The sequence below is a fragment of the Lycium ferocissimum genome, unplaced genomic scaffold, assembly GCF_029784015.1.
Source record: "Lycium ferocissimum isolate CSIRO_LF1 unplaced genomic scaffold, AGI_CSIRO_Lferr_CH_V1 ctg258, whole genome shotgun sequence".
NCBI lineage: Eukaryota > Viridiplantae > Streptophyta > Magnoliopsida > Solanales > Solanaceae > Lycium > Lycium ferocissimum.
The window spans coordinates 232414-256791 of NW_026722498.1; the positions used below are offsets into that span (position 1 = coordinate 232414).

General features: G+C 34.5%; 4 protein-coding genes and 1 long non-coding RNA gene across 6 annotated transcripts; 1 reads left to right on the forward strand and 4 right to left on the reverse strand.

Annotated features, from left to right (window-relative positions):
- The first annotated feature begins 1001 nt into the window (after positions 1-1001).
- LOC132043514 (nuclear transport factor 2) lies at positions 1002-8102 on the forward strand. Of its 2 annotated transcripts, none has more exons than XM_059433993.1 (10): positions 1002-1182; positions 1966-2066; positions 2195-2332; positions 3020-3308; positions 3390-3616; positions 3888-4053; positions 4168-4289; positions 4421-4486; positions 7012-7078; positions 7505-8102. In XM_059433993.1, the coding sequence occupies exons 2-10, from the start codon at positions 1992-1994 to the stop codon at positions 7786-7788; spliced, it is 1434 nt and encodes a 477-aa protein (XP_059289976.1). In that variant the 5' UTR covers positions 1002-1182; positions 1966-1991; the 3' UTR covers positions 7789-8102. The 2 variants fall into 2 exon arrangements, with proteins under 2 accessions (XP_059289976.1, XP_059289975.1); XM_059433992.1 differs by having other exon boundaries at positions 1005-1182; positions 3381-3616.
- LOC132043515 (uncharacterized) lies at positions 6232-6444 on the reverse strand. Its single transcript, XR_009411824.1, has 2 exons — positions 6320-6444; positions 6232-6273 (listed from the first exon to the last, which is right to left on the reverse strand). It is a non-coding gene; the product is annotated as an uncharacterized LOC132043515 (long non-coding RNA).
- Positions 8103-8738: 636 nt separating the features above from the next.
- Positions 8739-13055, reverse strand: LOC132043513 (galacturonosyltransferase 8-like). Its single transcript, XM_059433991.1, has 3 exons — positions 12874-13055; positions 10450-11697; positions 8739-9345 (listed from the first exon to the last, which is right to left on the reverse strand). The coding sequence occupies exons 1-3, from the start codon at positions 13006-13008 to the stop codon at positions 9070-9072; spliced, it is 1659 nt and encodes a 552-aa protein (XP_059289974.1). The 5' UTR covers positions 13009-13055; the 3' UTR covers positions 8739-9069.
- A 5660-nt stretch (positions 13056-18715) lies between these two features.
- LOC132043556 (uncharacterized) lies at positions 18716-19447 on the reverse strand. The gene has a single exon (XM_059434035.1). It carries the CDS (start codon positions 19445-19447, stop codon positions 18716-18718), a length of 732 nt encoding a protein of 243 aa, XP_059290018.1.
- Positions 19448-22406: 2959 nt separating this feature from the next.
- Positions 22407-23954, reverse strand: LOC132043538 (wound-induced basic protein). Its single transcript, XM_059434018.1, has 2 exons — positions 23687-23954; positions 22407-22608 (listed from the first exon to the last, which is right to left on the reverse strand). Exons 1-2 carry the CDS (start codon positions 23755-23757, stop codon positions 22536-22538), a joined length of 144 nt encoding a protein of 47 aa, XP_059290001.1. The 5' UTR covers positions 23758-23954; the 3' UTR covers positions 22407-22535.
- Positions 23955-24378: the final 424 nt, after the last annotated feature.

Below are 24378 nucleotides of genomic sequence, written 5' to 3' on the forward strand. Positions count from 1 at the left end.
ACTTCTTAACAATTAATAGATTAAAATCTTGAAAAATAAAAGAAAAAACTTTAAATTTTATTCAATTTGCTTAATTAGGTGGGACAGAAAAGAGAAAAAGATGTTTACCAAGTGATCAACTCCTTAATATATTGATACATAATGGCATCCTTCTTTTCTTACAAACAATTTAAATTGTCTGAAATCATGTAATCCTTAATTGGTTGAGTAAGGGAATTTTCTTTTAAGAATAAAGCATCAATGAGTTAATGACAAACTAAATTAATTTTTAAACTTTGTATTAATGAATTCAATTCTTTTTTAATTGCATCTAAACCTAGACTTTAATCACCATATTTGTTTTAGCATAAACCACTGGCACATGAAATTATGAGTAATTAATCAATAAATACCAAAATATGCTATTCCTGCCTCTAACTAGAAATTATATGCTCACAAATTCATAAAATATTAAAATGTCCTTTTCAATTTATGATTATACTCAATTTGAAATCATTTTGCATATTTTAAATTATATTACTAAACATCAAGTTATCTCTATCTCTTTGATATCTGTTTATTCCCTAGCAAACTTACTTTTCTATAACAATTCTTTCAGTAAATTATCTAATTATGTGATTAAAAAATTGAAAAATGAATAATACATGATTAAGAAGCTATCATATTAAAAGAGTTGTGCCTAAGAAACGTACACAAATTATTATTTTTTAATTAAAACCTATAAAGTGCATTATTACCTTAATCTTAACCCGGACTCATCACGGGCTTCACTGGACTAGTTTTTTAACTAATAAATACACAAAAGTCTGTTTAATATAATATATGTACTTATATGATTCAACGAATAATATAATAATAAAATTAATAACGAATAATTATTTAGTTTTATAGTACTGTATATACTTATTACTACTTCATTTAATGAATGATTAATAAGTAGTATACTTACTTGGTGTAAATAAATATACCCAAGTTTAATATCTCACGAGTCACCAGATATGCCGTATAAATTCCAGCGTGGAACCCGGCTCTTTCCTTTTCCTTCTTTCTCGAGATCCACCACTCTCTCTCTCTCTCTCTCTACAGCAAAACCCTAGCAACACTAACCCTTAACATCCATAGAGAGAGAAGCTCAACCACCAAACTTTTCTCTTCCATTTTCCTGATCCCAAACAAATCCAGGTACAAATGTTCATTTTTTTTTTCTCCGTAAATTAACTCCAATTTTTAATACAGTTCCTTTTTTTTTTTTTTTTTTTTTTCTTTCACGTGTTTATATTCGTATTTATATGTGATGTAGAGATATTTGCTCATAAGATCACGAACTTTTTTTTTTTTTTTTGGAGCTTTTTTATGGTTAAATTTTGTATTTAGAGCGTTAGATAGGAGTGAATCTCATTCGTTTTTCGTACAGTTCAATTGTTCATGTGTTTATATGTGATGTAGATATGTTTGTTAATAAGAGATCACGAGCTTAGTTTTTTTTTTTTTTTTGGGGTTAATTTTGTATTTAGAGCTTTAGATAGGAGTTATTCTCATTCGTTTTCCGTACATGAACTCCAATTTCTAAGTACAGTTCAATTTTCACATGTTTATATTGGTCCTTTTTTTTATGTGATGTAGAGATATTTGTTCATAAGAGATCATGAACTTCGGTTTTTTGAGCCTTTTTTTTGGTTAATTTTGTAATTAGGGTCTTAGATAGGAGTCTCATTCATTTTCCGTACATGAACTCCAATTTTTAGTTTTGTATTTAGAGCCTTAGATAGGAGTTAATCTCATTCGTTTTCCGTACATGAACTCCAATTTTTAGTAAAGTTCATATTTTTAACGTGTTTTTTTTTTTTTTTGAGAAGGTAACATTTTTTTAACGTGCTTATATTCGTCTTTATATGTGATGTAGAGATGTTTGGTAAAAAGATATCGCAAACTTAGATTTTTTTTTCTGGTTAATTGTGTATTTAGGGCCTTAAATAGGAGTTCGGTTGACGATGGCGGCTGAAGCAGCAGTAGCATCAGCAACACCAGTTTCTGCTCAATCAGCAACACCAGTTTCTGCTCAAGTTGTGCGTATATATATCATTCTGTTTCCAGATTTTATTTTCCTCGGCTAATTTATGCTTGCTTTTGTTTTCATTTAATTGGTTGCCTTGCTGTGGATAGTCGTTGAGTTTGATATGTTTTGTTTATATAGGTTGCAAATGCATTTGTGCAGCAATACTATCATATATTGCACCATTCGCCTGGGCTCGTATTTAGGTTTTACCAGGATATAAGCAAGCTTGGACGCCCTGAAGATGATGGATCCATGGGCGTCACTACGACAATGCAAGTAAGTGCAAGTGAACTATGCTTCTCATATGCTGTGTTATTCCCTTCCCTCCTATGTTGATTAAGTTTGAGTTACTATTGTGGCTTCTTCATTTCTTATTGGCTGCTAGGAAATTCTGTAAGAATTGAGGGGTAGTTGATTGAGTAGACGAGGAACAAGAGATTTAAAAAATGTTGAATTGATTTTTATTTCTGCAGGTAAATATCACATCTTTTAGAAGAAATTTCATTAATTATAATCAGTGTTAGGTGATCCCATGTAAAAGAACACATTTTTCTAACTAATACCCACACATTTCTATGGATAAAATGGTTATTTCTCTCTGTTTCAAACTAAATGTCTTAATTTGACTTTGCACATATATTGAAAAGCTAAAAACTGGAATAATGGTCTTAGTTGAGAGAGCATGTTCTATATCGACCTTAGTTTTTAAGTAGAATACTTATGGGGTTTGTTAGCTGTAGAGATGTTGGACGTACTTGAATGTTTTATGCAGGTTTTTGGGTTTGGAGAAGATACAATTGTCTTTGAATGAACTTTAAAACTGGTCAACCTTGAGGCTCACCATTAGGTATAACAGGGAGATAGATTTATCACTTTCTGATGCTCTGTCTTGTTTTCTCTAGCGATCACTTGAATTAACGATGCTGGAGTTGCTAATGTTCTTTTGTTTGATGTCAAACACAGGCAATAAATGATAAGATACTCTCACTTAACTATGGAGACTTCAGAGCAGAGATTAAGTCTGTGGATGCCCAGGAATCCTTTAATGGCGGGGTGCATGCGCTTGTGACTGGATATTTGACTGGGAAAGACAACTTGATCCGAAATTTCTGTCAAACTTTCTTCCTAGCACCGCAAGATAGAGGGTACTTTGTCTTGAATGATATGTTCCGATATGTAGAGACTGTTGGTCAGCATGAGACAGTCCAGGTTCCAGTAACTGATGTTGTGGCTCCTGTCACGCCAGAGCAAAGTAATTGAAACAATTGACTGGTTCTTTTGGCAATACCCTAATTAGCTACTGACGAAGTATTTGTTTTGCTAGTTGTTGCAGATCCACCTCCAACACAGCAGAATCACATACCTGAGCAAAGCACACCGCCAGTGGAGGAAGCTGATGTGGGAGAAGTTTACAATCCACCCGAGAATGGTGATGTGCCTATTGTTGAAGAGGAAGTGCCTGTGTCTGAGGTTGTCGATGAAGTCCAAGATGCCTCTGAAGTGGTAGTTGAATCTGAAACCAAAACTGGGGATGTTCCTAAGATGTCATATGCTTCAATTGTAAGTGCCACGGGCAACAAATAACTAGACGCATATTCTTCTTAGTGAATGCTTTCAAGGGGTTGGCTAGCAACATTAGTACCTCTATACCATTATATGCTGCCGATAGCTTAGACAGATTATCATTTGCCAAGTCTAGTTGTTCTGTATTGGTCTGTAGCGAAGATGATTTGAGGAAAGAGAAGGTCTATTGAAGCTTTTTTAGTTAAGAAACATTGTAATTTGTTTCAGGTCAAGCATTTTAGTTAAGAAACATTGTAATTTGTTTCAGGTCAAGCATCTCAAGGAAAGTACTGCTACCTTCTCCCCGGCTCCAGCACCTGCTCCTAGGAAGCCTATTGCAAAGAGGGTTGACCAAGTGAAACAACCTGCTGCGACAGCAACTGATGTCCCAGTTTCCAACTCAAATACTGTTGATAACATAAATGACCAAGAAGGCATGCACCTGCGGAGTTTGCTTCTAGTTTATTCATCCATTTAGTTTTTATTTCACTATAATTTGTGTTGATATCTCATTCTGATTCTTGTGTTTGTTAAACTGTCTCCAGCAGCTGATGGCTACTCAATCTATATAAAAGGCTTGCCTATGAGTGCAACTGTGGCCCAACTTGCAGATGAGTTCAAGAAGTTTGGGCCTATAAAAAATGGGGGAATTCAAGTCAGAAGTAACAGGGTATGCCTGTTTGTTCTATTTTGCTGCTAATTAGACTATTAGAGAAAAAGCTGAGAATGTGGGCCTTCTTTTGCTACAAGTTCCTCCTTTGCATTAGTGGGTTCTTTAATCAATAAATTGGTTTATGACAGCTACAGGGATTTACTTTTGGATTTGTGGAATTTGAAGTGGAAAGTGCTGTGCAAAAAGCAATTGAGGTATCTCTTTTTTACGACTTTACCCCTCATGTATGTCGTGTATTATAGGCTGGAGTGGATGAAATTGAGAGGAATAGTTGCTAAAATTTCTTTCATCAAGTTCAACTATTATGTGAAATGCATAAGAAATCACTGACCATCCATATGTTCTTCTTTCTTTGAAGTTGAACTTCTTGTTGATTCGAAAACAGAATATTAATCGTAGATATTTTTTCAATGTCTTTTAATTTACAATTTATTGTTTGATGTTTCAAGTATCCATCTCTTTGGCAATAATGACTTGGTAATTTATTCTAACATAGTTTATCGTTGCATGGTAGCTGTGTGAAAGCATCATACTGCTTTACTAGTATTTGTGGAAGAGGAATACTGAATCATAAAACAATTCTCTTTTAATTGATGGCAGGACGAAATGATTACCCTGTCAATGTATAGTTGGTCCATTTATGCAACGTCTTAACCTTGTATAGAATATACTGGTAATGGACCTTCTGTGAAATGTATCATTCTTCGAATTGACTCTACTTCTGAGAATAATACTGCCTCCTGTATATAGTAAGGTGAAAACTGTGGAAAGGCTTAGGGTTTTCTATGTTATTCGGTTAAAATTGCTGGGGATTCCATCATGTTTTTCGATTTCAATAGAATTATAGAAGTTCTTTCTAGTTCGGTTTCCTCATTATGAAGAAGCTTCTTCTCAAGATGATGCATACGTTCTTAAAGTGAGAATCTTGATTAGTTCAATTTGGTTCATTTTGCTCTTCCTAATCTACAAATAAGACAGTTCAAACTGTTTTTATGAAAATATATTTTATCTTTCATGCTGGAAAATGGTATGAATGTTAATCTTATATGAGCTGTCAAATGAGTGGGTTGGATCAGATTTGGAATTGTTAAAATAGGTTGACTCCTTGAACGCGTCATAACCCCACCTCTTTGAAATTTGTTTGGGTTATGATGGACTGGACAATGGTTCATAATTCATAGCCCAATTCCAACTGAAAACCGTTTTTTGTTTTTTTGTTTTTTTGATGTGCAGTTATACAATTGAGCTGCTTCATCTATCCCAAAGCTTCTCCCTTCACCAGGGGCGGATCTAACCTATTAAGTGGGGGTTCACAACTTTCGACACGGAGTATAAATTTATGTGTAAAAAATTATTAAAATTGTATATATAGTAGATATGAACCCATAACTTTTAAAATATAATGAGTTCAATACTAAAATTCTTAAGATTGAACCCACAGAATCTAAATCCTGGATCCGCCTCTGCCCTTCACTCTCCCATAACAAGGAGACTGCCGGTTATTTTGCTTAGTGGACTAGTCCGTCCGCGTAAATCTGTTCCCTCATTATCCACCTTCAGCAAATTGATGGCACTGGATTGAGGGAAGTACTGTTCGTTTAAGGTCTTGATTAAATAGTGAAATTGTGTCCACCTTCATCAAATATTGAAACCGTGTCAATACTTTTTAACACCAGGTTGACTGTCTCTGTCATTGTAATCGAGTCATCTTGCCACTGGATTTGTAATTCAATGCCATGTAATATTTTCACTAGACTCTCAGTTGAAAATAAATTTATGTCATTAGGTTTATTTGGGTAGTTCTTTACGGGTTAATATGGGCTATTAAGGTATCCCTATTTGATCTGAACTTTTGCACGGGTTGTTATGTGCCGCCGATCAGGGAATATATTCCTTGTCTAACCTGTAAAAATTCAGATGGGTTACATGTTTGTGTGTCAAATTTGGTACTGTCCAAGTAAACTACATGTTCTTGCACAACCTACCGACGTGTGGCGGCTTACACTTTTCTGGGTCTACTTTGGGACCCCTTATCATTTAGTAAGGGCATGGTTAATATGGTCAATCGCATTAGGTCTTGGTTAATAATTCTTATTCTCACCTTGCCAGTTCTGCAAATATAATACTTTCTCCGTTGCATTTTTTTTGGCACGTCTGTAGATTTAGAAACTAGATGATATACTTCCCCTTTTGTAATTTGACACGAGTTGTTATAAAACAGACTGAGGGTAGAAGAGTATATTTGACATGTTGCTATACTATGCATTCCAAGTTGTTGCCTACAAAAACTTTAAATTCCGCAGTTCAAGGGGATAGAAATTACCATTAGAGGTATTTGTGTCTTCTGTCACAAGTTCGATCCTTGTGCCAAGCGAACTAAGTCCAATATTTAAGTGAAGAAAGGTAGAGGGGTGTACCCATCATCCCCGAGTTTCGGAGGCTGCAGTTGGCCCAAAGGGTTGGCTCCAGAAGGATTTCTTGGTTATAAAAAAGATGAAACTACTTTAAGAGGGAAAAATTATTAAATCTGGTTTGGAAGATTTCATGTGGTAGGTCTCAGAAGCAAATAGTGTATTAGTAAAAATGCGCTTTTGGTCATGTTGGTATGGTATTACTATTTAGGCTATGATGCATGTTATTTCTCTCCGCTTGTGTTATTCCTCATCCGATGTGTCTCTTTGCACCTGCTCAGCTTACTTTTGGGCTTCCTTTGCTTCAGGCTTCTCCAGTTCTAATTGGTGGACGGCAAGCGGTGGTTGAGGAAAAGAGGTCTACCAATTCTCGAGGTAAGTTTAACGATGTCCTTCGAAGTGATTAGATTGACTGAGATGCATAGCCAACAGGAAAAATTTAAATAATTGCGTATTCAACATATTGTGGGTGTAGTGAAGGACATGTTTCTTTAATTACTGCATATATTCTGATTAAGGAGAATATTATGTCATTTTTTCACATTGTTGAAAAGAGGAAGCCGAAATGGCATGTTTAGTGGGCCGTGAATATTTTGGGTTTCTATGTACATAAAGGGAAAATGGATTTAATCGAAGCAGATAATGGAGTGAGTGGGTAGTCTGCCTTTGCAGCCTTGCTTCTCAATATGGATCTTCAGAATCAAAATAGATTCTATAAACTCTGGACTTCAAGAGTCACTCGTAGAAAGTGTAGCAATATTATTACTTTTTCAGTGATTCTAAATGTCTTATCTGTTGCAGGTAACACCAGAGGTAGATTTCAATCTGGAAGGGGTGGTGGATTCAGGAATGATGGAGGAAGAGGGCGAGGAAACTATGGAGGCGGTAGGGGCTATGGTCGAGATGATTTCAATGGAAGAAATGAGTTCAACAACAGGGGTGGCAATCGTGGGGGGTCATCAAACCGTGGTGGAGGTGAAGGATATCGGCGAGCTGACAATGCAGGTGGGCGAGGGAATCGTGGTGGTGGGATGCCTAATGGAACAGCCAAAACCCCGGCACCTCGCTATTCTGCTACAGCTTGAAGAGTAGTAGCTTAGTATTGTTATTTAAATTGACATTTAAAATGATTTATTGTTGAGGTGGAAAGAAATTTTGTCAGGAGCCATGATGTTTCCCAAAAAGCTCTATTTGCTAATTTTTCTAGTTTTTTTTTTCCCGGTTAATCTGATAGGTGAGGTAGGAATGGATTTTTAGGAAATTTCTTTGTGTAGCATACGGGTGTCGGAGCCCCTAGGAAGAGATTATCCCTTCATTCGTTGGCCTTTTTGTATTGAATTATTGTTGTGGGGGCTTTGTTACTTGTGGTAATGGTGGAAATTTATTTTTTTAGCCGTTATCTTTTAATGACTTACGTGATCAGACAGAATAACTTGTCTATTCGGTTGACGTCTTTCATCAGTGTCGCAAGAAATTGTGCTTAAAATCTGGCCATTGTGCCGGTCCCAATTTTAGTACCAGTTCATAATGGATAAAACAAAATTTTGTTGGTTTACAGCAACATACCCATCAGAAACTTGTACAACTTACCAAAGATACGACAACATACCCAGTGTAATTCCACCAAGGTGTCAGGAAGGGTAGGGTGTAAGTAGACTGCCCCTACCTTGGAGGTAGAGAGGCTGTTTCTGATAGACCGCCTCAATTAAAAACAGTTCAAAGTAGTTTGGACTTCGGAACAACTTAACAAATATATAGGCCTAAGAGTCAATTAAAGTGGTCTCACTTGCACCAATAACAACACACTTACTGATCGATGACTTCATAAGCATCTGACAGAAGACACCTAAAGCCGACAGCCTCTAGGAATTAGCATGCAAATTCTCAGCAGTTATGTATTTATTGTTAACGAGAGTTCAGTTGCAAACAAAATGGCCGTCTAATAGGAAACTAAATATATGCGTTAACAACTTGAAATGCGTCCCATATTCAAAAGGAAATCACAACTGACCTACACCAAAGTGACGAAATTAAATACCAGAAAATATGTTGCTTAATCATGAATTCTGAAATACATTACTGCCCACAAAATTGCCAATATCTAAACTCTGACAGTAGCCTTTCAAATAAATAGAAGTTGATATATTATTTTTACTTCTGGTCCATAAAAGTATTAAACACCGTATAGACAATTGAAAACTAAAGCTAAACTACTGCCGGAGAAAATAATGAAGACTTGGATAGACAAATACCACCTACGGCATAGAAAATGAGCACTATTTTCCGTGGGAGAGAGCAGCAACAAGTCAGCCTACTTGCAGAGCTTGTTAAACCCATCAAGCAAACATCCACCTGAACTCGTATATTTAAAAACCGAAATTACACGCCTGCACGTACTCATTTTCATAATCCACATACTTTGTCCAAAGAGGCCGAAATTGGTTCATCGCAATATCAAGCCATGGCTTCATATTCCCATTAAAGTGGACAACTGCGGCATTATTGATCTCTTCCATACTGATGCTTGGATTATAGCCAAGCCCTAAAACATGCCAAGATTTGTCCAGTGGCTTTGTTGTGGAGTAAAATGTGATTAAACCTGGAGGCAGTGTACCCAATTTCCATAAGGTCCGGTTTTCGTTCTGCAGAAGATTAGATGCTCCATTAGTTAAAATAGTATAAACTTACAATTCAAACTGTACAAGTCTATTTAATTAAAATGTAGTGCAGCATGACACTTTAGAAGTTGGAAATATTGCTTTAATGGAAACAGCTGCACAAGCTAGTATCTGCTACTAAGTTAATCTACCAGAAGCTACACACCATGCTTAATAACCTCTTCAGATCGCAGCTATAACTACTGGACAAAGTTTGCGAAGAGCTCAAAACATAGCAGGTCCAGATATGAAGAAACAGTAGATAAGAAAATAATTAAACGTATTCATTTGTATGCATGTGACGCCTGCGTAAATGCTCGCGCCCTCGCCCGCGCGTACACACACACACACACACACACAGAGACCTATGATTTTTGTTATAGATCAAAAAGGCAGCTCCGTGCTTAATTACATGCAACACAATAGGTGTGTTTGGCTTGGAAAATGTTTTCCTGAAACATAAGTGATTTTCGTACCTATTTTCTTGTGCTTGGTACATAGACAGAAAATATTATCCCTAAAGCATTTGTGTATAATCTAGCAAACACTATTGGAGTTCGGAGATGGGCGTAGGGGTGGACTGTGTTGAAGGGTTGGGAGGAGACAATCGATGTGGAATGTCACTTGGGGAACTTGTTTTTCCTACTTCAATTGGAGAAATCATTTCTGTCAGTTTAAGGATCTTATTTTCCTAGAAAAAATGTGCTCCAAAATTTTGACCAACCAAACACGGGAAAATTGAAAAACACTTTGTTGGAAAATGTTTACCTGCATACCAAACACACCCAGAACTGCCCATGTAAAGTTGTAAGCTAACATTTTTGGAATAAAAATAACTACTCATGCTCTGTTCCATTTAATGGCACACTTTTTGCTCCATAGTATGTTTCAAAAAGAAAGACACCTTTATATATTTTGAAACAATTGAATTTTGAACTTCCCATTTTACTCTTAATGATATGCTTTTATAGCAACAATAAATATTATGGCCGGTTTAAGACCACAAGTTAGAAGTCTTCCTTTCTTTTTTGAACTCCATACCCAGTCGGAAATTGCCATATAAAATGAAATGGAGGGAGTATATCTTACCAGAGTCTGCCAATAATGGTATTCCTCAGTGAGCTTCTCCCTCCTCCAAGCATCCAAGTCAAAGAAGTTCATTCCATAAGCCCATGCGCACGCTTTGGGGTTGAACTTCTCCTTGATCAAAGGATGAGAGAAATTCATGTATTGTGCATAACGATGAAATGAACCAAAACATGTCTCCACAGCTCCATTCACCTTACCATCCATATCTATCTTCCATAGACCTGTCAAATCCCTCTGAACAACTATATCATCGTCCAAGAACAATATCCTGTGCAACTTGGGGTACAATTCTGGTAAATAGAATCTAATGTGGTTCAATATTGAGAGATATTTCGGGTTCCTGAATTTCATATTGGTTGTATCCTTTGTTGCATTCTCGAGCTTGTTCTCAAAGTAAAACTGCTGAAGCTTTGCAGATTCAAGCTGTTTAAGTACTGGAACATAAGAAGAATTCAGGAACTTATAATCCTCGACCGCCTTCACTTCGATAAAAGCCCCATTATATTCTTTCATCTTGAACATAACTTGCATAGCCCCAAGATTCATTTTATCAGTCACCACGTGAAACACATGTTTCGATGGGTCTTTCGAGTTTTTAACTGCCGAATTCACCACAACTGAAGCAGCAAGCACATTGTCAGAGAAAATTGCATAATGATAAAGGCTAGGATCCTCGAATTCTGGTGGAGTAGGCTTCCCATCATCTGTATACTTATCCGGATGTGTGATTCGCTCATCCATTAACCTCATTGCCAAACAATGCACGCTCTTCGGGATAGACTTGGCAGCAATCAAGCTCGAGAAAGCACCTTGCTTCTTCGCCTTCGTTAGCTGCTCATTGACAGCAAATATTGTATCTTTCAGCTTCTGAATCTTTAATTGATTATCAAATGACTCTTTCGCCTCAGCAACAACTTGTCGCGTGACTTTAATCCTTTCCTTCACCTCCTTCTCAAACTGCCTAAGCACCGACTCATTCATAGTGTTCCCATCCGAGTCAGATAGTGTGCGGTATGAAGGTTTTGAAATCAGATCTGTAAAGTTCCTCGATAACTCAGCAAAAACTCGAACAAGTTTTGAGTTCTCGAGCTTCAGCTTCCGAGCATAGGAAGCATAAGCCAGAGCCAATGAACGGTGATCATCTGCCTGCTTCTTGATCTGATCAAGCCGCGGTTTCAATGGATCAGATTTCAGAGCCAAAACCGACCTTCGTACTGATCCAACTCCATTTAAATCATGTGAATGTCCCTATTCAACCACATTCAACACCGTCAATACACAAGCTACTTAGGGATAAAGTAAGATCCAGGGAAAGTTATGCAATTAAGGCACATAAAACTCAGAAATAATAAAGACCTCGGGGAATCACACAAGCTGAAAAACAAGTCTAGAATCACTAAGCACAGACAAGTAACTTGATATTTAGGAGCTGATAATAAGCAGTTAAATCTTTCTATAGCTTAAGAATAAATGTGTACTTAGTAAGATTAACAAAAAAATCACAGAACATAGAGTGAAGTAGTTTCACAATCAAAGCTAATAACTTGAAAGATGTGCATATTTGGTACCAAAAAATCACAAAAGTATTGAGTAAAAAGTTTCACAAAAAAAATTAATCACAATCGAATGTTTCCAGATATAGATCTCGGTAACTTGATAAAATGTGCATACTTGATAAGAAGAAAAAAAAAATACTAAGTAAAGTATCAAGAGACCACAATAATAACTTCTCCAAATTGAGATCTCAGTAACTTGATAAAATGCGCATACTTGATAAGACAAAAAAGAAATGCTAAGTAAGCATCCAGAGATCCCAATAATGAATTCTCCAAATTGAGATCTCAGTAACTTGATAAAATGCGCATGCTTAATAAGAAAAATACTAAGTAAAGTATGAAAATAAATTTTCTAGATTTTAGATATTAGTGACTAGAGAAAATGTGAATGCTCAATAAGAAAGAAAAAATAGAAAAAATGCTCAGATTTGTAAGCCAACCGACAGTAGATCAACGCGTCTAGATAAAGTAAAAGGGTTTCACAATCAAAGCTTCCAGATTGAGATCCTAATAACTTGAGAAAACTGAGCATATTTAGTACGAAAAAAATCACAAAAGTATTGACAAAAGAGTTTCACAATCAAATGTTTCCAGATTTAGATATTAGTAACTAGATAAAATGTGACTAGTCAATAAGAAATAATACACAGATTCGTAGCAGTAAATCAACGCATACGGATAAAGTGAGAACAGATTCGTAGGCTAAACCGACAGTAAAATAATTTGTTAATCATTTAATTCTTCAGATTGAGATATTAGTAACTAGAGAAAATGTGACTACTCAATCAGAAAGAAAAAATAACAGAGATTTTTAAGTAAATGAAGACGTACAGATAAAGTGAAAACAGAGAAATTGCGAAATACTTACTACGTGTAGATCGGAAGAGGAAGTGAAGAGAAAAGAGAGAGCTAACAAAACGAAAACTGACACACTCACAAAATACGCAAACACTTTAAATGTTAGCCTAATTCCGGTGCCTGAACGGGAGCTCCGGAGAGCCATTTATGTATATATTGCTTTCACTTTATTATTTGTAGGGAGTATTTATTTTATTTTGTTATGAGTGTGTGATTATGGGAGAGGAAATGGAGAAATTGGAGAGAGGCAACTGGCGAGTGAACAAGATACGCGCATATGACGGTGGACGAGTTGAGTGTGGGTCCCACCTCTTAGATCTACTTCTGAGTGCACTGCATTTATGAATTCACGCCTTATTTGTGCAGGGTTTTCTAAGTGAGCGTTTGGCCATAAAAATTATTCACTTTTTTTTGGAGTTGTATTTCAGAATATTAAAAATAAAAAAAAATTGTTTTTCAAAATTTTAAATTTTTTGAGGACGACAAGCTCATTTAAAAAATTATAATTTAAAAAATTATGGTAAAATAAACCCCTTCTAAATAAAATTTCTTGTCAAAAAAAGTGAAATAATTTTTGATATTTATCATGAAACTAAGACACCTGAAACAATGGATCGACATACGCTTTATTCATTTCAAGTGATTTTAAACATAATTATCTCAAATTATTTATAATTTTAAAAGGTCAAAGATAAAATTAATTATGTTTTTCTCATTTCTTACTCCTCCTCCTTGATTGGTTGACAAACACTTCAATTAAGGGAAGATATTATGAGGCTAGCATTGGTTTACTTTTAAGTTCCTCATTGTTTATAAGCATTTGGACTGTTTTTTTGAGTGTTTAGGCATGCGATAACTTAAAGTTATTTTGTGCTTAAAATATGATTTTAAAAAAATAATTAGGGAATTTTACATAATTGACTACACTTTAGTTTATTAATTAATATTTAAGTGAAAACAATTATACTGAAACTTATTTTTCAGCTTATGAATGCAAAAAACAAAAATTCTTTTATAGAAATAAGCTCATCCAAACACCCTCTATGATTATTCAAATGAAAGGTAAAATAATCATACCCCTTCTAAATAAAGATGTCTTGTCAAAGAAAATTACGATAATTTGAGAATGGTGATTTGTTTGGGACTGTCGGTAATCATGAAGCTAATTAGGGCTACTGAAACAATGTAGGGCATAATAGGTCATTGGACACTGTTTTCACCATATTATTTAAGTTATACTATTTAATTTTTAAAGTTGTATAACTCGTAATTGATTTGACAAACTTCAAACTTTCTGCTTCGCTTTTCTTCCTCCTCCTCCTTTGCTCTGTATTGGTTGACGAGATTAATTGCTATGAGGGGTACTAGCATATGTTATACTTTTTTTTTCCTCATTGTTTAGCAGGTGTTTGGACATGCGATTTCATCTCATGAGATAAAATTAGCGTTTGGACATCTGATTTCGTCTCATGAGATGAAATCTCAAATTATCCAAAAAGGCATGATTTGGATTTGAAATCATGATTTCAAAAAATATAAATATAAAATTTGACCCATACATTTATATTTTGTAAAAAAAGACCCATAAGTGGTAGATATATTTATCAATCATGTTTACCAACCGGGAAATGCATGCTTCGAAGAAGAGATTGTTCGTATCAGTGTGGGAGGATTATATTAAAGAGTAGTTACATTACTATTCATGTTAAATTTTCCTTTTTATTGAACTAAAATTTGATCAATTGATGTTGTATTTTTTAGAAAGGTCTTCTAGTAGCGTATTAATTTTATTATGAACTATGATTTACTCATTTGGTAAGATTGTATAAGATTTTTTTGATGGTTTTTACAACTGTGGAGTTTTTATGTTTATAAAAAAAAATTGCAACTTAAGAAATCCAAATTGCATGTCCAAACATGACTTCATCTCATGAGATGAAATCATGTCCAAACAGCTCCTTAGTTATTGTATTGTAAATTTCCTTAAGTTTCTGCTTAGTTGGGCTAAAAAATAATAAATTAAGTTGAAAAATGGATGAATCATTTAATTTTGAGTTGAAAAGGAATAAATTAAACTACAGTACAACGGATGAAATAACATGCGTGAACTGAAATGAACAAACATTCAAAGTTCACACATACGAGTCTGAAGTTTGAAATGTCAAGCTAAACTTTCCCACAAATATGTCTAAAATTTACTTGCAAGCTTAACTTTAGACACATATATCTAATGTTTGTAATTTCAAATGCCGATTTTTTCAACTTTACTTCCATGCATCTGTATTTTAATTATGAAGCGGCTAAAATGTAAAAAATATGTGAATTTCGACTATAACTTAAATAACGGTCCTCAAATCAGCAATCTTTGCACTTCCCCGATATTTGCAGCACTAACAATAACAATAACCTGAGCTCGATCTCAATTTGGTTTGGTCGGTATGAGAGTCCTCAATTAGAGAGGGTTAGTTCCTAGTATTATTAACCGTAATGTACAACAGTGATCAGTATACCAGTTTGTGTTTGTTAATCAAAAATCAGAAACAGAAAATGATCAAACAGAAATGTAAAAGAAGTAGAAAAAATATTCCGAGCCCACAAGTTGCTTGTGTGTCCTTAAGGAATTATAACCTCCTCACTGTTGCCAAAGGAAATGAGTTACTTCCTCCCAGGATAGAACGGAAGAACTATTCTGCAGTAGCGGCAATACAAACCACAGAACTCCAGCGAACTCAAATAATCGGAGCAAATCACAGGACACTCACAGTTTAATAGTTTGTAAAACAATGCACTGAAAGTGAAAAGAAGAAGTTGAGAAATTTTAATTGCAGGAAGTCCAGAATTTCGTTGGGTGTAAAATGAGGCAAAGCCTCTGGAATTTATGGGAGCGGAAGTACCTGTTCCCAACAGGCAAGGTGTCCATTCGGGAAGGATTTGCCTATTCAAAAAATGGCCGTTGGGAAATTCCGCGAATATCAAATTAATTTTTTGCGCGGAAATGATATTAATTAATAATATCTGAAATGAAAATTAAATTATGACTTTGGACAAATAAATTTGGTCTCAAAAGATTGTCAATCAATCAAATCACAAACTGAAGCCGAGCCGAGCAACGACAGCAGCGCGAGGGGAGGTCCTCTTCTTATCCCTTTATGAGCTAGAGGATGTGTTTTGATATATAAACACACAACTCTGTCTTTCCACTACCAATGTGGTACAAAGTGTTTTTTTCTAAAAGAAACTTTGCTTAAATTTTCAATTTTCCCTCCATTCGTCTTTCCTCCATTTCTCATTCACACCAACTAGCTTAAAATCCTAACACCTAGTACAGAGTAAACAATGCATACACAATGGGGTCTGTTAAACAGATAATTACAAATATTTGTTTTATTAGCATCCATTGTTAACATACAATAAATAATAAGTAACTTGTTGAAAATAGTACGTTATTTGCTATCATGTTGATTATATAACTTAAATCCCCTTTACCATTTATTCCACTTCATCTGCATCTATTTACTTCCAATGCTTGATGATTTGTCTTTTGGACAAATCTTATATTCTCACTAAAAACCTTCCCTTCTTCTCTCCCAAAAAAATAGAGAAGCGAAAAACAGGAGGAAAAAAAAACAAGGGAAGAAAATAAGGCAATAAATCTCATTATCGGTGAACTCTTTTAATACTAACTGAATTTAATGAGTTAAAAAAAATGGCTCATTGAGTTAAATAATAAATAGGTGATCATAAGCTCATAACGCAACATGCAATCAAAAACTACAAAGTTAATTGCTTTTTTCTTATAACGAACTCCAAAATTTAGTTACTTATAAATAGTTCAAAAAATAGTCTCACTTTCCACTCTTTTTCTTTCTTGCTCTCTGCAACTAATACTTTCTTCTACAATTTCACTATCATCATCTTGTTCATCACAACTTCAAATCCAGAATCAAGAAACTCACCAAAGATGTCTGAAGATGAACGCAAAAATGGCCATAACAATAAACAAAAAATGAAGTCTAAAGAAGAAAAGGAAGAGTACAAACTGGAACAATTATTATCTCAGATGATCGGAAAAGAACCCAGGACTCCTAGATTCCTGGTATTACTTCTGCTTATCATAATATCTAATTCCAACTCTTTTTTTAAACCATCATCATTTGATCATTTGACATTCAGAAGAAAAAGCTTTTTCTTGATCATACCATATGTTTTAAACGTTACTAGCATGCTGTTATGACGTTTAATGCATGTTATGACGTTTAATGAATTAACGAGTGAGTTAACGAATGACCATTTTCTTAATTTAGGTTACAGATGAATCGGCTAGTCGAAGCACGGATCTTCATCCTCTCCGGCACAAACATATATATACTGATCAAGGGTACATTTCTTTCAAGAATTATACATTTATCTTCTTATTTTCATTATCTTGGTATTCAGATGCCTAAAGGATTACTAATTCCTTTTAATTTCATAATGAAGCGATAAGTGATATTGCATGATTAAAATGTCTTTAATCTTGTTTACTTTTCTCAAAATGTTGTTCTAGACAAGTTATTGGATTCTGATTTTTCCAGCAAAACAGGACTCGATTTATTATCAGGCGCAATCGATGCAGAAAATCTGTCGTCCGTAGCTGTGCAAGTGAATCAGAACAAGCTACAAAGTTCAAACTTATCACAAGCAAGCAAGAAAGTTGCTACAGGGAAAAACAAGGGAATTGTGATCGAGGAAGTAGTGCCAAAAAGGAAAAGGCCTAGTTATAAGAATTTGGAAAAGTTGAAAAAAGGGGATATCGCGGACAGTGAATTCGACGCTACTAGTGATGACGATAGTGATGAATTTGATAACGATTACCAACCTGAAGGTAAAGTCCGAAGATGGTAGAAATGAAGGCAAGGGCAATTCTGATATGGATATTGATAAATAGATCAGTGGCCAAAAACACTATCGCTAGCTAGAAATGAAAGTACCAGCACGTAGTGGTAAGTCACTAAGATTTGTACAAAAGAGAACAGATAACAAATTTTCTTTGATTTGCATCAGCAAGACAAAGTTTTTCTTTTTTGTTGCAATGCCATGGATTAATATTGCTAAATGCATAGCAGCAAGACAATGTTAGTACTTTGGATAAGGCAGGCATAATGGCTTTTACTGTATTACAATATTGTTTTATCTTGTTTTAGGCATAATGGACAAATCTCAATTGCATCAGTAGTGCTTCATTATATTAGCTGATCTGCAGATTCTTGCCTAACTCATTTGTGTAACTATATTGTGGGATCCTGATAATTTCTTGTAGTTTCTTCCTTCTTATTCCAGCCCCCCAAAAAAAAAAGAAAACATGTGTCTTTAACTCAATTTCTTAACCTTTAGATTCCTAGATTCCTCTGCCTTTTACTGTTGTACGTAGGCAAAATTGAGCCAGACAGCAAAGTAACCTCTGATCAAACAGCACTATTTTACTACAATAACAGGATTATCCATCTGATGGAATTTAAAATTGTGAATTGCTGGTTCTAAGTTTTGATGTAGGAGGGTTGCAGTAGGTTGACAACTAGTACAGAACTAATCAATTCATGATGAATGCTTACAATACAGAATAGAAATGAGCTTTAATTAATTGAGAGACATGGACAGAGGGGGTTCATATTGCCGACCTCAACTTGCTTCGGATTCAAACGTAGTTATTGTGATAACATTTGATAAGTTCCTGTCATGTAGCTAAAATATATGTCAAGGGATAAAAGTACAAGGAATTCACTGCAGAATTTACCAGGAGAAAAAAATATACTACTACTACAAACAATTTCTTGTAGCTGCTAGTTTTATTCATAGAAAGTAATTTCACAACTCTAGAATCTATCTCCACAATGCACCTTCTTGTTATTCTTGCTCACATGGTATAGCCATTTAAACCCTTTAATTGCCTCAGAAATTCTCACAAAATTAGCCCTTCCCATTCCCAAATTCTTTTTTCCAGCTGATAAATTTAGTGCCTGTAAGCAACACAACTGCTCAATGTGCTCATTTATATGTTCTTCTTTTACATAGCTCCTCATCTTCTTCTTGCTATTACTATTCTCTCTTTTTTCATTGTTCTTTATAGAGTCCATTTCATACTTTTCCCATAACAAATCCATTCCTTCGCCAGTGCTGTCACTAGCATTGTGCCTTTCCTCATAAAACTTGCATGCCAATGTCCTTTTCCAATCTTTTGCTTTGTGGATCTTTTTGCGCTTTGGCTCAGTTTTCTTCTCTTCAACAGTACCACTCCATGCCATATTTTCAAATACATCCAGTTCTTTCAAGAAGTCTTCTAATTTCTTCCTCTTCATGGTGATCCTAGTACTCCCCATTTCAGCTGAATTTTCTCCTAATTTGTCTCTTAGATACTGATCATGATCACATATGGCTGTGCTAGAGCCATTATGATCATAACATGAAGACTCAAGAATTGAAGTTTCACTTCCCTCAGCTGATTTACAGTCCAAGAATTCAACTGGGGTCTCTACAAGAATTGGAGTTTCATTTTCCTCAGCTGATTTACAGTCCAAGAATTCAAAAGCGTGTCCTAAAAACACCATCTTGAAGACTTTAAAATCCTCCAAACAATAAAGATCCTTACTTTCATTATCACTCTGCAACCTTAATCTTTCTACTACAGGATAGTATTTAGAGAGCAAAATACTAACCTTGAGGCTTGGGTAGATGATGAGAAGGACTATACATAAAAGGGTAGTTTTAATGAGGAGAGGGGAGAGGAAAGCAAATACTAAATGAAGTATGAGAAGTAAAGAGGGTGAGAGAGAATGAAGGGCAAAAAAGAAGAGGAAGTTAGTGGAAAGACTTGAAAATTGAGGACTTGTATTAGTAGTATAACTGCAAGATAAGCACAGCTCAGACATTTTTTTTTAATTTCCTCAACACTAGTTGGAAGATGGAGGAGAAATGGGGTAAGAATAATAAGCAAAAGAAGAATCTTGTGCTCTGTCTTTGTTATTGTGATGCTAATGTAAATGCGGCGTGAATAAAGGAAAAGGATTGACTTATCTCCAAAAAAATCTGTTTGGTTCGGTGTGCGATTTTTTTTTTTTTTATACAAAAGTGTGAAGATATTATCGATTAATCAATTAAACGTCAACTACGAATAACTATATGTAACAGTAACACTAAGTATTAACTACAGTATTAATGACTTGGTTAAAAAAAGAAAATAATAAACTATAATTAGTAACTCAAATACGCTAACACAAAATATTACTTATAATCGTCCGAGCGCAATGCATCATTGTTCAGCTGAATCTCATTCTCTATAAACTACGGGCAAAGATGAAATAAAGAAAAGCTAGCTTAAAAAAAAATAAAGTCACGAACTAATAATCGGAGGCATCCTCATTATCCATGGGAATTTTAATTTTGTCTTCTTTACCAAATAATTTGACATTTTTGTCAAAAGTTATCTAACCCCAGTTGGAATCTCTATCATTGCCCTTTGAATACTCTCCTAGTTAGGTGAATTTGATGTAAATTCTCTCTGGTTATAATCGGGCAATTTGGACGATTGTCCTCCTTTTGGGGGTGGTCTTTAGTTTTTGTCCCTCAAATTCTTTGTGCTTTAATTTTTGTCGCTTCGCCTAAATCGAGGGTTACGGGTTCGAAAAGCGATTTAATTATAAAAATAAAATAAAAATCGAGGAACCGCGTAAAGGCGGACATTTAGTTATGGCAAGGCAAGTCGCCACAAAATGCGGAACTTTAGTTATCTTAAAAAAACTTATATATAAATGATTTTTTGCAAAGCCTTGCCTTGCGATTTTTTTTTTTTTTTAAAACTGAACGGGGGTTCAAACCCAGAACTTGGGGATATTTTCAATAACATTTTTAAGCGAATGACAAAAATTAAAGACTAGTGCCTTTGAAGGATAATCCGCGCAAAAAATTGGTTATAATCTGATGACCAATTTACTCCTTTGGGCTTCTCTAATTCTTCTTTTTATACTAGGAATTTTTTTTTTTTTTTACCTTTCCTTTTTCTAGCATCTTTATTTCTTTTTTTCTTTAATACTAGTAACTTTTTTAAAATTCGAATTTGGATATTATATATTTATTTTAACATATTATAAATTTGATTAGTAGTTTGTATTTTCTATTCCAAAGATATATATATTATCTATTCCAAAGATATATATATTATACTATTTGTATATTTGGCATAATAAATGTATGAACAATATATATATATATAATATATTGATGAAATATTAACATTATATAAAAAGTTACAGTATAACATACTTGAAATATATTAATAATTTAAAAAAAATAAGCTATTAGCATAAAAATAAAATTTGAAAAAAAAATCAGAAAATTGTGGGGGAAGAGAGAGAAAAGAGTTAATGTATTAAATTGTATTGATGGAAATAGATCTCATTAATAATGTAGAGGGATAACATTTAAATGGAATTTATTATTTATTTATTTTCAAAATGCTAATTTGTTATAACATGTGCTATATTTGTTACTTTTAAAAAAATATGTTATTCTTGTATATAATTCTTATTAACTGGTTTAGCGGGTAAAAATCTCTTCTTTGTTACGTATACAAATCCTTTCAACAACAAATAAATAAAGAAAAACAGAAAATTACTACCGATAGATAAAAATTCATGGGCTACCAGTGAAAAATTGGTACTATGAATTAATATAGCATTAAAACAAAATTGATATTGACAACTTTAACATGTCATGCACTGCAAAATGCAAACATGCTACCTAAAGCAGACCGAACGTATACACACCGTAGACTTTCTGTTCCTACCATTTTAATCTTTAGATTGACTATGGCTTGTTGTTCACAAGGTATTCTTCTTCTGCCTCTAGACTCTAAGGGGTCGTTTGGTTCAAAAACAAATTACGCTGGAATAAGTTATGATGGAATTAATTATATTGGGATTAGTTATTCTGAAGTTATTTTTATTAGCATTTGTTATGTTGGACTAAAAGTATTATACATTGAATCTTTCTAAAAAGAAGAGGCTTTTCTTTATAAAGGATAACTTATTACACCGTGTGTATATAAGTTATCCTGAAGACTATTTTTACTCCTAAAATAACTTATCCCATGATTACTAACCAAACAAGGGATAAGAAATTGCTAAATTCTTATCCCAAGACTATTTATATTTATCCTTCGTACCAAACGACCCCTAATGGTCAAACAACGGATGAGCTACGTAATCATCTGGTTTTTTAGAGAAGGAAGTTGAAGAAAATTAAATGCACTCAAAGATGCGTAAACCGGTCTTGTGACTTTAAAAAACCTAAACGGGTTTGGCAAAGAGAGAATGCTTCTTTTGTTATCCCTATAGTAATGATCTTCTTTGATTGCCTTGGTCCGGTATCAATTGATAAACCATATTCAAAACACTACTGAGTTTCTCAAGATCAAATCCACTTTGTTAAACCACCATTTACCCACTAACGTGACACTTATTAGTCCCAAAATAAAAGGCTTGTAATAGGAAATTAAAACCAACAGAAGTGAACGATCAAAATATCTTAAAAGATATATGATCTATTCAAAAGTCAAATGTAGCACATGATCAACATTTTCTAAAAGAGGCTCTTAATAACATTTCAGATATTCTAAAATAAGTTTACATCTGGAAGATTTCACTCATTCATAACAGGCTTGTTTTCACTTGCTTTCGGCCTCTGTTCCTTGGGCTTCTGCTCTTCTGTTTTCCTGGACAATTAAACAAAAAGGTTAGAGGCGCTGCCGTTATATCAACAACATGGAGAGACCTGCTTGAACATGAAGAGAAAACTCAAAACATAATGCCTTGTAATATGATGTCAAAATTGCAACCAAATGAAATGGCTTTGATTACGACAACACAGCAAGGACGGAACCACACCAAGTTGACACAAAAACTACATTAGATAACGATTGGAAAGTTCTCAATAATTCTCTAATTGCATGTAAAACCTACGTTGCTCAGACCCTCCAAGAAATACATAGCTTTTGGAGGATCCAACACACTCCTTGTAGTATTTTGGAGAGTCCGAGCAAGCTTAAACCCCATAACAAGCAGTCTAAGCCATCTTAGACAACAACAGAATATTTATTTAATTGAAAAACTGATTTCCACAAGCAGCTGGTTCCGAAAGAAAAGACCATTTTGGAAAGCTCTGAGCTTTGCACTTAAAACCAAGACCCAATGGTGTTGATAATTGAAGAGCTGACTTGCCACAAAGCAGCAGCTTCATAACAAGAATGTTTACATATGGTATTAAGCCAAAATCACATCAAACACAATATTCGGCAAGATATATGTATCCTGCCAGACAATATGTGTTCATACACATGATATTTAGTAGGAATATCACATTAAATACCTACTGAGTAGGCTGTAGAATAAGCCGAAATCAAACATATCTTCTCATAGTGTTATTTCAGAAGCTGAATCAAACTTCTAGTCTTGCCCAAACGCTTGGCAATTACAAGGAAGTATATTGACAACATGAAAATAATATTCAGGGCATCATATAGTTGGGGATACGAAAACATTCACACAATTGCCTGTCAGCATATTTTCAACAGGTCAAACACTTGATAACTCATCAGCATCATGCAATAGAGCAGAACTAATCTGGAAACTGAAATATAAAATTTATACAAAGTAGGCTCATAAAAGGAAGCGAACAGGCAAGCAGTATATCAGAAATGATGTGAACAGAAATCTGAACATTGCATAAAAAGCATAAACATAAAACATTGAGCAGCGATGAATTAAGAGTTAAGGAGAGAATTAATAAGAAACCTCTTGTCAGAGGCGCCTCCCTTCTGGCTGAGGAAGGATCGGAAAAGCGGCGAATTCACGTCGTAAATCATCCTCCTTGTCAGATACACAAAACCCTAATTTCCACTTTCAGCTTCTGTTTGTTAAAATTCGCTATTCAAAAGCATTATATAACCTGGGTAATTGCTAATGGGCCGACTATATGGGCTAAGTTATTTGGGAATACTAAACATAGCCCAGATGTTTCTTTTCGTTTCACTAATTAATTACTCCAAGTCTCCAATAATAACTAGCAGTTAGCACTAGTTAGTTTTCCTTTTGCTGTAGTTGCCTCTTCCCGGGGTATTCATATTCTCATCCTCGGTGCAATTTGTTTTTTTTTTTTTTTTTTGTTATTATAACTGTGGTGTCCTTGCAGAGCTAGGTTGGGCCTAAGGTTAAATTCAGCATAAACCTCCCATTGAAAAAAAATTATTTGTATATATAAGATTAAAATTATTTTTTATGTATATATGATAGATGTTAAATCTCCTTGGCTTCGGGATACTGCCACCTTCCACCAACAGGTACAATTACATCCTTGGTGCATTTCTTCTAGAAATCAATAACATAAACTTCGTTTTCTCTTTTTCCTTTTTTAATACTAAACATTTCTCTTATATTTTTGTTTCAAAATAAATCTAAATCATGCATAAAATCTACTCGAATAGTGG